This window comes from Paralichthys olivaceus, chromosome 6 (genome assembly GCF_024713975.1).
Source record: "Paralichthys olivaceus isolate ysfri-2021 chromosome 6, ASM2471397v2, whole genome shotgun sequence".
NCBI lineage: Eukaryota > Metazoa > Chordata > Actinopteri > Pleuronectiformes > Paralichthyidae > Paralichthys > Paralichthys olivaceus.
The window spans coordinates 27,604,316-27,617,695 of NC_091098.1; the positions used below are offsets into that span (position 1 = coordinate 27,604,316).

The 13,380-nt window shown below is 44.1% G+C and overlaps 1 protein-coding gene across 5 annotated transcripts in view; it reads left to right on the forward strand.

Moving 5' to 3' along the window:
* dnmt3bb.1 (DNA (cytosine-5-)-methyltransferase 3 beta, duplicate b.1) overlaps positions 1-12,764 on the forward strand; it is a 29,708-nt gene extending 16,944 nt beyond the window's left edge. For 4 of the 5 annotated variants that reach the window (XM_069527636.1, XM_069527634.1, XM_069527638.1 and 1 more), the window contains exons 3-22: positions 1,555-1,705; positions 2,610-2,695; positions 2,788-2,925; positions 3,153-3,296; positions 5,388-5,546; positions 5,633-5,740; positions 6,249-6,390; positions 6,498-6,620; positions 6,832-6,876; positions 6,959-7,038; positions 7,146-7,258; positions 7,393-7,576; positions 7,723-7,807; positions 7,899-8,044; positions 8,247-8,337; positions 9,023-9,171; positions 9,672-9,757; positions 9,861-9,930; positions 10,019-10,137; positions 10,260-12,764. In XM_069527636.1, coding sequence (XP_069383737.1) covers positions 1,555-1,705; positions 2,610-2,695; positions 2,788-2,925; positions 3,153-3,296; positions 5,388-5,546; positions 5,633-5,740; positions 6,249-6,390; positions 6,498-6,620; positions 6,832-6,876; positions 6,959-7,038; positions 7,146-7,258; positions 7,393-7,576; positions 7,723-7,807; positions 7,899-8,044; positions 8,247-8,337; positions 9,023-9,171; positions 9,672-9,757; positions 9,861-9,930; positions 10,019-10,137; positions 10,260-10,401 — 2,361 coding nt within the window. In that variant the 3' untranslated portion in view covers positions 10,402-12,764. The remainder of the gene's footprint in view (positions 1-1,554; positions 1,706-2,609; positions 2,696-2,787; positions 2,926-3,152; positions 3,297-5,387; positions 5,547-5,632; positions 5,741-6,248; positions 6,391-6,497; positions 6,621-6,831; positions 6,877-6,958; positions 7,039-7,145; positions 7,259-7,392; positions 7,577-7,722; positions 7,808-7,898; positions 8,045-8,246; positions 8,338-9,022; positions 9,172-9,671; positions 9,758-9,860; positions 9,931-10,018; positions 10,138-10,259) is intronic. The other variant, XM_069527635.1, reaches the window with a different exon arrangement.
* Positions 12,765-13,380: the final 616 nt, after the last annotated feature.

Genomic DNA, 13,380 nt, shown 5'->3' on the forward strand with positions numbered 1-13,380 from the left:
CACAGACACACACAGACACACACACACACAGACACAGACACACACTACATTCAGGTCCTCTTACAACGTCGAACAGTTGCAAACAGCTGCAGATACGAAGCTGTGATTGGTGTGAAACATTAATAACCATGGAACATCTCTCCATCTGTTTCACAGCTGCTCCTTCTTTTCTCTCTTCTCACATTCGTTCCATCTTTTTTCGGACACGTCCTACGAGCACTTTCTAACACAAGAAAATCCAAATAAATTAAGGTTTTCATTATTTTCAGTGCACTGTCCAGAGCATAATAACTTCACCTCTTTTATTCTCTGTGTGGAAACGTGCACTTGTTTTAATTCCCACTCATTTATTCCTGTTTTTACTTTCACCCGTCACCGTCTGTACGAACACACACGTGCACACTTGTAAATCTCCTCAGGTGTCATTAGAAGACGTTCATATCTGAGCAGCTTTAGAGTTCAGTCGTCTCCTAATCTGAACGAGCGGAGCAGGGATTATCTGGAATCAGAGCATCGAGTGTGGATTCTACAAATTCAAGTCCAGACGGAGCCGAACTCAGCTGAACAAAGCTGAGTGCTGTTGCTATGGAAACTCACCTGTTGGTTCTCCCTCACCTGTGAAGAGACGAAGTGAAGCGGAGAGAAAGATAAATAAAAGATTTCCTGGCTCTTGAGTTGATCCCTCAGACAAACAGTTTCCGCGCCGCTCGTGTTGAGTCACATGTTGGACATGTGGGCGTGGCCTGACAGTCTCCAACGTGAAATCTGTCAACAATACACATATAATGTATATTATATATATATTATATTTATAATGTATATTTTATATATATATTATAAATATAATGTTTGATTTGTAGTCTTTGCACCTTCCCGCTGAATTCTGCAGATATATCGACGCCCGGGAGCTGAAGTCTGACAAAGACATTTTTATGATGTTAGTCATGCTTCCTTTTGTTTCCTGCTTCCTGCAAGACGGAGCTTGAACTAAATACTTTGTGTCGGTGTCAGACAACCTGAATATATTGATCTGTTTTATTGACAGTGAATAAAACATGGGTGAAGTAAATCAGTGATTCTGGGATGAGATGTTTGAGTCATAGCTCAACAGCTTCCTGCTGAACCTTGTTCTTCAGTGTTAGCATGCGTTAGCATCATGACGCTTCACGGGCCGAGAGACGTCTTTATTTGAAAATGTTGAGCATCGATCCACCGTCACTCTGCGTCAGAGGCCGAGATCACGGCGGGTTCTCCACAGGTTCTTGGACCAGGTTGAAGTCACCTGTACCATCACACAGTTTGTATCTGTGTCAAGTTTTCAAGTCTCACTTGTCACTGGTAAGTTAACACAGGGTCAACAGAAGAGTGACGAGAAGGAAGTGAAACCAAAGTGACGAGTGTGAACTTTACTGCAGCTTGTGTTGTGACCTTTAAAAACAGTAACATGATCAAAAGAAAGCAGCGCTGAGAATTAAGAAATCCAGTCTGAAACGAGCCGTCCTCCTCTTTCTGTCCGAGTCCTCCTCCCTTACCTCGTTGTCCCTCTGTCACCAGGCGGCGGTGAACGGAGACACGCCTCCAGCTGAAGGCCTGTCAGAGAACGACAGCGGCGTGGAGCTGACCAATGAGAACAGCCCCCTGACTGCGGCCGAACCGCCGTCCCCCTTTAGCCCCAAACAGAACGGAGATGCAGCCTCACCTCAAGGTAACACACACACACACACACACACACACACACACACACACAATATAATATATAACATAATAAATATTGATCCAGTAGAAAAGTCAGAAAACTCTTGAAACTGCAAGATATTATTTTGTGTGTGTTTAAGACCTGCTGCATGAAAATCTAGAGTTTCTTTGAGTTCTGGAGTTCTGCCATCTGTCTGACCCTCTGTCTCTGTGTCTCTGTCTCTGTCTGACCTTCTGTCTCTGTGTCTCTGTCTGACCTGCTGTCTCTGTGTCTCTGTCTGACCTGCTGTCTCTGTCTAACCTTCTGTCTCTCTCTCTGTCTCTGTCTGACCTGCTGTCTCTGTCTGACCTGCTGTCTCTGTCTGACCTTCTGTCTCTGTGTCTCTGTCTCTGTCTGACCTGCTGTCTCTGTCTGTCTCTGTCTCTGTGTGTCTGTCTCTCTGTCTCTGTCTGACCTGCTGTCTGTCTCTGTCTGACCTTCTGTCTCTGTGTCTCTGTCTCTGTCTGACCTTCTGTCTCTGTGTCTCTGTCTATGTCTGACCTTCTGTCTCTCTGTCTGACCTGCTGTCTCTCTGTCTCTCTGTCTCTGTCTCTCTCTGTCTAACCTTCTGTCTCTCTGTCTGTCTCTGTCTGACCTGCTGTCTGTCTCTCTGTCTCTCTGTCTGACCTTGTGTCTCTCTCTCTGTCTCTGTCTAACCTTCTGTCTCTCTGTCTCTCTGTCTCTCTGTCTCTGTCTGACCTGCTGTCTCTCCGTCTCTGTCTCTCTCTGTCTAACCTTCTGTCTCTCTCTCTGTCTAACCTTCTGTCTCTGTCTGTCTGACCTTCTGTCTCTCTGTCTGTCTCTGTCTCTCTGTCTCTCTCTGTCTAACCTTCTGTCTCTCTCTCTGTCTAACCTTCTGTCTCTGTCTCTCCAGACGATAACCAGTGTTCCAGAGGAAACAGGAAAAGAAGCAAGAAGAGCTCAGAGGATGAGGAAACTACCTGGGACTCCTACAGCGACGTATGAACACACATTTACTGTTTTACATTTAAAACAAATCATCTTCAGGGAAACATTAATGTGTGTGTGTCTCTCTGTGTCTGTGTTCACAGGAAAAGGCCTCAGGACCGTCTCAGTTGGGTTTGAGACAAACACCTCAACCCAGAACCATCTTCCAGGCCGGTCTGACGCCGCACTCACACACCAAGGCTCGCAGACAGAACCGTAAACAGGAGCACAGCATGTCCCTGGTAAACACTCACATGTTTAATGATGAACTCTCAGAGAGAGAGATATATATCATATATCTATATATCTATATATCTATATATTATATAGATGTTATACATATATATATCATATATAAAATAGAATATCTATATATTATAGATATTATAGGTATATCCTATCTATATATTAATTTCATCATTCATTTCATCAAGTCCAATAACCGTATTTCTCTCTCGCTCTCCGTCAGTGTGCTGTTGGTTCTCGGGTGGTGGCGGTCGTGTCCGGTCAAGTCCACGAGGCTCCTCGTCTGGACCTGATGGAACAAGACTCTAAAGACTCGGCTCAGAGCAGCAGCACCACGTCCAGCGCTGAAGCCCAGCCAGAGTACAGTGTAAGAGCTGCGGGGGGGTCTGAAAACTTTGTTGTGTTTCAGTCTTAACAGAAACTGAGACATTAGTAGTCACATGACTTGTCTACCTGCTCATCTACTCATCTTCCTGTCAGTTCCAACTTGTTGTCGCTCCAAGAGCGTGCGTGCGTGTGTGTGTGTGCGTGCGTGTGTGTGCGTGTGTGTGTGTGTGTGCGTGCGTGTGCGTGCGTATCATAGATATCAGGAAAGACGAGTTGTACGATCATGAAGACATGAATAAGTAAAACAAGCAGGTCGTGTGCAGGTGCTGAACTCTTACTGAACTTCACTCATGTTCTTGACAAACTTATAGAAATGTGGAAAGTAATGACAAACATTAACATGTGGCTGATCAAAGGCACATTTAAAAAAACTTCTAAAGACAAAGAACCCAAATTGTTTTTCTTTCATTCTATGGTTTAAAAAACGTGTATTTTATTTTGATGTTTCAAATTGAGCTGATTAAAGGTGAAGGGTCACAGTGAGCTGGAGAACACGTCCGACACCACAGACTCATTAATGACGCAGCAGAGACAAAGTCACATCTACTGAGGCACAAACACGGTCAGAAGGACTTTTCTTCAGCAGATAACTGTCACCGAGTATTTCTCTCATGACTCACGTGTCCGGACTGATTCTGTGTCGGTGAAACGAGGAACCTCTGGACACAGGAACAGACCCACAGAGATTAAATACCTGAAACCTCACGTTAGAACTGAAGACGCCTTTGGAATGAAACGTCCTCAGGAAACACAAGCGAGTCCAGTTGTACAACTTCAGATGTGAGAAACGTTAAAATTCTTCTCACTGGTAGAATCTGCAGACTCAGAGAGTCAAGTTCATCGAGGTTGTGTTTCAGAGACGCTGGAGCAACTTTGTGTTTGTGGTCGACAGACGAGCAGAGAGAGAAGAACTAGAGAAGGAGAGAGAATAAAAAAAGAAGGGGGGAAGTTGAGGTTTGGCAGCGATTGAATGAGGGAGGAGGGTAACTCCCTTCACACAGCCCCCCCCCCACCCCCCCCCCCACCTGGCCTTGTGTTAGTGCACACACACACAGAGCGGCTGTGTGTGCCTGGTATCAAGCGTTTCTTTCAGGTCCTGACGAGCTCCAGTAAAGGGAGGTGTGTGTGTGTGTGTGTGTGTGTGTGTGTGTGTGTGTGTGTGTGTGTGTGTGTGTGTGTGTGTGTGTGTGTGTGTGTGTGTGTGTGTGTGTGTGTGTGTGTGTACCCACTCAGCAGAGTGTCCCCAGCGTTACGAGGCCTCGTGGCGTCTCTGTGAAGACGGACTGAGCGTCCACCTGGCTCGTTTGTCTGCGAGCTGCTCACAACGTGAACGTTCAGAACAAAGACGAGCTGTGTTCCTGATTTTTGTGTAAACACGGGACAGGTGTGGAATGATGTTTTATAAAACCAGTATCGAGGACGCAGCAGGTTCTTTCTCATTCTGTCCCACGGTTTTAAGAGAAACATTGAGTAACGTTTCCTTTGTTTTTGTCTTTTCTGCAAAGACGAGAGAAGTTTTGTGCGTTTACAAACCAGCCATCTTCTACGCTTCTGTTTATTTTCTTTATGACTCAAACTGGTGTCAGGGATAATATTTATTATATTCCGGATTTCTGTCAGCGTTCCAAACCATCATCATTGTTCTCGTCTTCTCACCAAGCAAAGACAAGAAGGTATTTCTGCGTCACTGGACCTGCAGACGCAAAATGTCAAATCAATAACTCGACTCTGAAATCTGTTGTTGCACAAACACACTCATGTTAATGATGAGCGACGACACAAACACAATCACAAAAGAGAGTGCGCTCCGAGCACCGTAACAAATCAAATAGACAAGCATCGGATTTTAAGCCAAGACTGGTTTGATCAGGTTTTCACAAGTGATGGCTCGCTGCTCGTCAGTTACTCTGCCTTTATGTCATCATCCATTTTCACTCACTTCTCTTTCTGATGTGTGATTTGTGTGTTTTCCGTTAACGTGCTTGCGTGCGACGTCTCGGCCACCGGACTGTTCTCCACCTCTGTCTTCACTTCAAAACGAGTGACATCATCTCCGTCTGTGTTCTCACAGGACAACAAGGGCTTTGGCATCGGGGAGCTGGTGTGGGGGAAGATCAAGGGATTTTCCTGGTGGCCCGGCATCGTGGTGACGTGGCGTGCTACCGGCAAGAGGCAGGCCAGCCACGGCATGAGGTGGCTGCAGTGGTTTGGAGACGGCAAATTCTCAGAGGTGAGGAGGGAAAGAAAGAACATGCAGACTGAAGGAGGGAGAGAAATGAAATGATAGATGTTTGATGCTGTGTCTTCGTCACCCAGGTTTCTGCAGACAAACTGGACTCCATCATCGCCTTCCCCAAGTTCTTCAGTCAGGCCTCTTACACCAAGCTGGCCTCGTACCGCAGAGCCGTGTTCCAGGCTCTGGAGGTGAGCTTCAGAGAACACGGTCGCTCTGTGGAATGAAAATTAGTTAGTCTCTCAGTGAATCAGTGGTATTAAAATAATAATGCTAGTATTATTAGTAGTGTAGTATATTTAGACTTTTGAACCCTAACTCCTCCTGGTCCGGCCTCCTCCCAAACAGACCCACACAATCACACAACCTCCTGCAGTCTCACGTTACTTCCTCCGAGCTCTATAAATCTCCACCTCTCTCACTAAGTGTAAGATGGAGATGATGACACATCCACATGTTGAGTGAGCGACAGCAACACACTTTCTAATGGATGATTTTTATCTTCAACACTCACGACTGATTCTGTCACGTTTCGTGTGTAGGAGTTTCAGCGCTCCGTCCTCTTCATGGTGTTTTCTCTCTCTCTCTCTCTCTCTCTCAGCCTGGTCTGACCTCTGAGCTTTAGAGAAGCAGGACGAGGTTCAAACGTGTAAAACTATCATTTTCGTCCCCTCTGTTTGTGGAACGTGTGTCCCTCAGATGGCCAGTATTAGGGCGGAGAAGACATTTCCTCCCTGTGAGTCCGACGGGCCAGAGGACCAGGTCAAACCCATGCTGGACTGGGCCAACGGCGGCTTCCTGCCCAAAGGAGAGGAGGGACTCAAACCTACGCACAGCGCCAGTGAGCAAAGCACAGCTGCAGAACGCCAGCTGTAGATTTTGTGCCTCATCTTAATTTGCCCTCATTCTTCCAGGGAATCATTTTAAGTTGTTGTGTTTCCCCTGCAGACAGTAACCCTCTGGATCACCAGGTCCTCGACGTCTCTCTGCCGGAGTACTTCCCCAGCGCCAAGCGGCCCAGAGTCAGCCTCTGTAAGAACAAGGCCGCCCCCGAGGAGTCGTACTGCAGAGGTAGAGTCGAACATACTCAACATGTTGGACTCAAGAAATATAAACTTAACTCAGTTTCATTCTCATCTTTTCTATAAAAAGATGAAAAACAAATGAGCTCAGGTCTGAAAACAGTTTCATTGTTGTTATCTGTTTCAACGTGACTTCCTGTAGCGGAGGGTGCGTGTGTCCGTTCGGCTGCAATTTGACTTTGCGTCTCCTTTTCTCTCAGAACAAATGGTGAATGAAGTTCTGAAGAATAATTGTAGTATTGAAGGTAAAGACTTTTCACTCTAATGATCAAATGATCAAATGTCGTGTGGTTTCTTTGTTTACGACGGATGTGTGTGTCTCCACAGAGTTCTGTCTCTCCTGTGGAAAGAGGAGAGCTGCAACTTTCCACCCACTGTTTGAAGGAGGCCTGTGCCAAACATGCAAGGTAGAGCAAAGACAATGAGACAGGACAAGTGCAGAAGAATCTCTAAGTGTATGAGCTCGTCTCTTTTCGTTCCGTCTCATCAGAGTGTATTTTCTGTGTGTGTGCAGGACGTGTACCTGGAGATGTCCTACATGTACGATGACGATGGCTACCAGTCTTACTGCACCGTTTGCTGCGGAGGACGAGAAGTTCTGCTCTGCGGCAACGCCAACTGCTGCAGGTCAGGCGACGCACAAGCACACGAAGAGTGAACAATGACCACACCCTCTCTACCAAAGTGTGTGTGTGCGTGTGTGTGTGTGTGTTTGCATATGCATCCGTTCACCCCCCCACTTCTCCTCTGTCCTCGTCTAGGTGTTTCTGCGTGGACTGCCTGGACATCCTGGTCAATCCCGGAACATCTAACAACGCTCGCTATCTGGACCCATGGCGATGCTACATGTGTCAGCCGCTGCTGCAGTACGGCAGCCTGAAGCGACGGCACGACTGGAGCCTCAAGCTGCAGGAATTCTTCGCCAACGACAACGGACAAGAGTTTGTAAGTTACACTGGCTCATAAATATCTGTCTCTGAGGAACTGGTGAAAACTTAAAAACTTTTCTTTTTCACAATGTTAAAGAAAGTGATGAGAACATTCCTGGATCCGTCACTAGGTCCTGATTCTTCTACTTTTTTATCTTCTAGGAGCAACCAAAGATTTACCCAGCAGTCCCTGCAGAGCAGAGGCGACCAATCAGAGTTCTCTCCCTGTTTGACGGCATCGCCACTGGTGAGAATTAGCGCACGTCAGAAATTTGTATTCGTGATTCACCCACCTGAGGTGCAGCAGAGCATCATGGGAGGTACGTTTCTGTTGGCAGGATACCTGGTTCTGAGGGACCTGGGTTTTAAGGTGGACCAGTACGTGGCGTCAGAGGTGTGCGAGGACTCCATCTCAGTGGGCGTGGTCAGACATGAAGGAAAGATCCAGTACGTCCATGATGTGAGAAACATCACCAAGAAAGATGTAAGACTATCATTTCAAGAGTTTCTCCGTTTGCTGCTTTTCTTGGCTTTTTGTCATCTGAAAGAATTTTATATAATTTTCTGCATTAAACCTGAGAGTTCACCTGCGTTCACACTTTTACTATCAGAGCTTGAATGGTTTGTTCTGTTCCTCTGTCAGTTTGTAACTCGCTCTAACACTAGGTGGTGCTGTTGTCTCCCAGATTCTAGAGTGGGGTCCGTTTGACCTGGTGATCGGAGGAAGTCCCTGCAACGACCTCTCCATCGTCAACCCTGCAAGGAAAGGCCTCTATGGTAGGTTCCTGCCAGAGGGAGTGACGTCATCCTCGTGTTCTTAATCATTTTCTTTAATCATCTTTTTCATATTCTGATGATTTCTGCTCATTTAATCAAATCAAATCCAATTTTATTTGTATCGCCCAAATTCACAAAACACATTTTGCCTCAGAGGGCTTTACAATCTGTACAGGGAGTGACACCCTCTGTCCTTAGACCCTCGGTTCGAGTGAGGAAAAACTTTTTAACAGGAAACGAAGGTGGAAGACGCTAATGTTGCGTCATTGTTTTAAAAGATGCCTTCAAGTATATTGGAAATTCCAGTCATTCATATTTTATTGTTACCAGTTCAGTGTCGTCTGTGGTGAACCTGTAAAAGTAATTGGGCCCCAGCAAAAAGAGACGTGGACGTGGAGAATCAGTTGTCGGAAGTGAACCTAGCATTAATGAGTCTCTGCCCCAGAGCGCTGGTCGCCTGTTTAAATCACTGGACCCTGAACAACACACAAGTAAATACGTTCTAGAGACACGGACAAAGATTTCTGGAGCTAACAGTGAATATGTGAATATTGTTTCACAATTCTGCTTATGAAAAGAGTTATTTGTTTCTCTAAGGTAAAATGAATAAACTTTGATATACTGAGTTGCACTGAAGCATGTTCTGGACGTTGTCTCGGACTCTGACGGTGTCTTGTTGCTCTAGAAGGCACAGGGAGGTTGTTCTTTGAGTTCTACCGGCTGCTGAGCGAAGCCAAGCCCAAGGAAGGAGAGGACCGGCCGTTCTTCTGGATGTTCGAAAACGTGGTCGCCATGGGCGTCAACGACAAGAGGGACATCTCCCGATTCCTGGAGGTGAGTTACCGCTTCTGTCGAGTTGAAACGGGCCCAGATGTCAAACACCACAGTGGGAGCAGCTCACTAAACTGGGCCAGGTACTTTATTGGTCGTGTGTCCGACTCCTGGACTTTTCCCATTGGCTGTTTCAATTTAAAAGCAGAAAAAACAGTCAGGGAGCAGATGTTTCATGAAATCTGAGCACAAGCGCAGTTTTAGCACAAGCGCAGTTTTAGCACAAGCTGTTTGAGTGAGAGTGCAGAGTTTTCAGTGAAGTTACAGATCTGAATGTGAAATCAAGAAGTAAAAAGTAAAAAAGACAGAGAGAACAAACATCCACAGCCAAACGAGAAAAGAATTTAGATTAGAATTTTTTTTCAAATCTAAATTCTTGCCATTTGGTTCCGTGTGAGGAAAATAAACAATCAAGTGCCAGAAAGCGTTTTACGAGCTGTGATTTAATGAGGTGATGAGTTCATCTGTAGTAATGTGATTCCCTGTGGATTTTTATTTTGCAGTGTAACCCTGTCATGATTGATGCGATTGAGGTTTCTGCTGCTCACCGTGCTCGATACTTCTGGGGAAACTTGCCAGGCATGAACAGGTCGGTAAACTCCTGCGCAGCTTCAGGCTCGTTTTATTAGAAGTGCAGTGAGCTGAGGTAAACAGTGTGCAGCAAGACATGTGAGGACATCTCTCTGTTTCAGGCCTCTGTGTGCGTCTGGGATGGACAAGCTGGAGCTGCAGGACTGTCTGGATCACGGCAGAGTGGCAAAGGTCAGATATCTGCATGATACACAACCAGCTGCTCTCACTGTGGTTATGTTGGGGGCATTTGTGTGAAAGTGTGTTTGTGGTCTCACAGTTTGGAAAAGTGCGAACCATCACTACTCGTTCCAACTCCATCAAACAGGGGAAAGACCAGCACTTCCCCGTCCTGATGAATGGGAAGGAGGACATACTGTGGTGCACGGAGCTGGAGAGGTGAGCAGAACACACGGTCACATGGTTCTCAGACTTCAGATTGTCCTCGTCTTCCACGTGCATGGCTCTGGTCTTAAAGCAGCATGATGGTAACGTTCTTCGTGTTGTTCTTCCTCCTGCAGGATCTTCGGTTTCCCCGTTCACTACACAGACGTGTCCAACATGGGTCGCGGTGCCCGACAGAAGCTCCTGGGCCGGTCCTGGAGCGTCCCTGTCATCAGGCATCTGTTCGCACCACTCAAAGACTACTACGCCTGTGAATAAAAACCAGCCATCACCAGGAAAACAGACGCCACATGTGAACACACAGCGTGATGCCGGCTGTCAGAAACATCCTGCTGTAACGAACAGGAGATTTAAACATCTCTGTCAGAACGGAGGCTTCTCAGAGTCGCTGGGAAAATAGTGACATAGCTGTTATAATGCACTGTAGCCTTAAACACACACTAACACACAGACACACAAACAGAAGAGGGGAGCACCTTCATCACCGGAGGAGGGAAAGGGGGGGGGGCAAAGGTCAAAGTGATGCAAGTTGCGTCGTCTTGGGGGGGGGGGGGGGGGGTTCAAAGGGAAAGAAGATCACACTCGCTCCTTCATTTCGTTAAGAAGACGAGGACTTGATTTAATAGATGTGTATTTTTTTAGGGCATTGTTTTTAAGTTCAACACTTTTTAGTTGTAGGAAAATATAAAAACAATGCAAACCAACTTTTTAAGTGGCTCCATATCACAAAGTTTATCAGAGGTCACTCGTCTTCGCTCCTCATGATTCTAACATGTGACGATGTTAATCTAAGGAACCTACTTGTTATCTGACTCGGACCAAAGTTATCGGGCGTCTTTGAACGTCTCCTGCTGTTTCACTAGTCTTAGCATTATTAACACTATTTTAAATATCCGGCAGTTTCTAAAGTCTCACAGCTGTTTCTCACCATAACTACATATCACATAAGTCTTAGCCACAGAAATACTGTGAAAGAGAAAACTAACTTTTATTAAAGATTTTATGAGCATTTTTTTGTATCGACAGTGTGAAACTTTGAGTTGTTTTAATGTCACAGCGACGTCTCCCTGAGAGCGACACACAAATACTTGAAACAAAGCCAATGCAAAAACAGATGTAGAGGAGGGTTTGTCTTTTATCAACCTTAGGAACTAAGAGTGGTTCTGTTCATTCGACTGTAGATGTTTGATGATGGTTTTAATGATAAAAGTAGCTTGAGTTTAGTTTTAATCCTGGAAAACAAACGAGTCTGTAACTCTGGTTCAAAACTTTTTCCAGAAATTAAAAAAAGAGATGGACACAATATTTTTGTAAACTATCACTGACTACTTTTTCTTTAAAGACGTTTTTCAGTTTAAAAAAAAACAGATTCAGAGGACTGCCATGAAAATCATTTAAAAGATGCCTTCTCAAGGTCTGTGTGGGGCACATGCTTCTGTATGGTATGTTTACATCATGCCAAGTAAGTATTACCCTCTGTCATGTAGAGAAGAACTGTTGTTACCCCGTGAGACGTTAACACCAAACTATCGTAGTTTACACATTTCCATCATCTACTAAAGATCCAGTATCAGCTGTTGACTGGAACATGTTTCTCAGGCTGAATGCTTCAGCTTCAGGGTGTTAACCAGAAATCTACTGTGACCTCACTCACCTTTCAAATGTTGATGTTATTTTGAAAACTGGAAGATTTTTTCTATCGTCACCAAATTAAAGTAAACGGGCATTACCTCAGACACAGGACAACTGTGCACCACTCGTCCTTTAGTGTCTCTATTCTGTGAATATATGCTGTAGCTTTCTGCTCCCATATGACCTGTATGTGTATCTATATTTAGCTTGTATTTTATCACTGGAACTGTTTTTTACATAGTGTTTTGTTTACTGTATCCATAGAAAGGTTTACAAGTCTTTTAACTCTCTTGTTTGACCAAGAACTAGTTTTTTCTTTTACAAAAACATGCACAAGTCTTTGCAAATCGCTGTTTTAATGTTAAATGAGCAGCTGACTTAGAAAGAGTCCTCAGTGGTGCTCCCCCACTTAAAGAGCCACCAGGATCCTTCTTTTACTTTCAAGTCTGATTTTACTGTTTTTAAAAACAGAAAGTAACTGTTTACATGCTTTGTTAACACTGATGAATCTGTTGAATGTTTAATGAAACCAGTTCACAAATAGTTTTTCTCTTTTGTAACTGCTCTTTTAAGACTTTTTATGTATGTTAAGAAGATACAGTTTATATTAACACCACACAAAGCTTGCTTGAATTTTGTTATAACACGATAGAACATATTAATCAATAGCTGTTTGACATAGTGTGTTATTTACATGTAAACCCTTTGCGTGTGTATTTGTAGACATCTGAGAACAGTTTCTGCTTTTTCCTCTTAAACTGCTTTGTGCTTTATCTTTTATCAGAGGTTTGTGTTTCTGCTTTTAGTTTTGTTGTTTTACTTTTTATGAATCAAAAGTGCAAAAGCATTTCAAAAGATCGGATTCTGTGTTATTTTTATACTTTTTTAGGAGAGAACATTTTTTTAATGTTTTTTTATTTTTTGTGTAATTCCTATAGCAACATATATATAATTTTACTCAATAAAAAACAGCTTGCTGCTAAAATCCACTGACACGTGTCCTGTTTGAGCTGCTGAGCCACCTGTGAGCATTTACCTGACGTTGGAAGATTCCTCCCAAGGGTCAAAGGTCAATGAGAATGAAAGTAATTACTTTCATCATTGGTTTTATTCCATGTCGCAATTATATAGATAGATATAGATAGATACTTATTGATCCTGAGGCTATATTCATACTCATATTATAAGAATAACAAAAGGTGAAGAATCATGAATAAGTTCACTGCGGTGAGATGAAAGTCACCAGAACTACCACAGATCTGTGAGTGTAAAGAAATATGTGCTGATGGAGACACTGAGGAGACAGATATTTGGCAAAGTACTGAAGCCGAATATAAATACAGATTTAAAGATAAATAACTGAAGCTACAAAAAGTTAGACCAACACACTATAAAATGATGGTGCAGCATTTAAAAAAAGTTATAACAGTGCAAGAGTAAAACTTACAAGACTAGAGAAATAAGAAATATAGAATCTATTAAAGATAAATATAGACAGTAATGGAGACAGTCTGGCAGCCTAGTGTCACAGTTAATGTGTTCATCACCTTCAATAAGATGGAGAACTACAAATGTTTTCACAGAATCCATAAAAATCTAATCTCT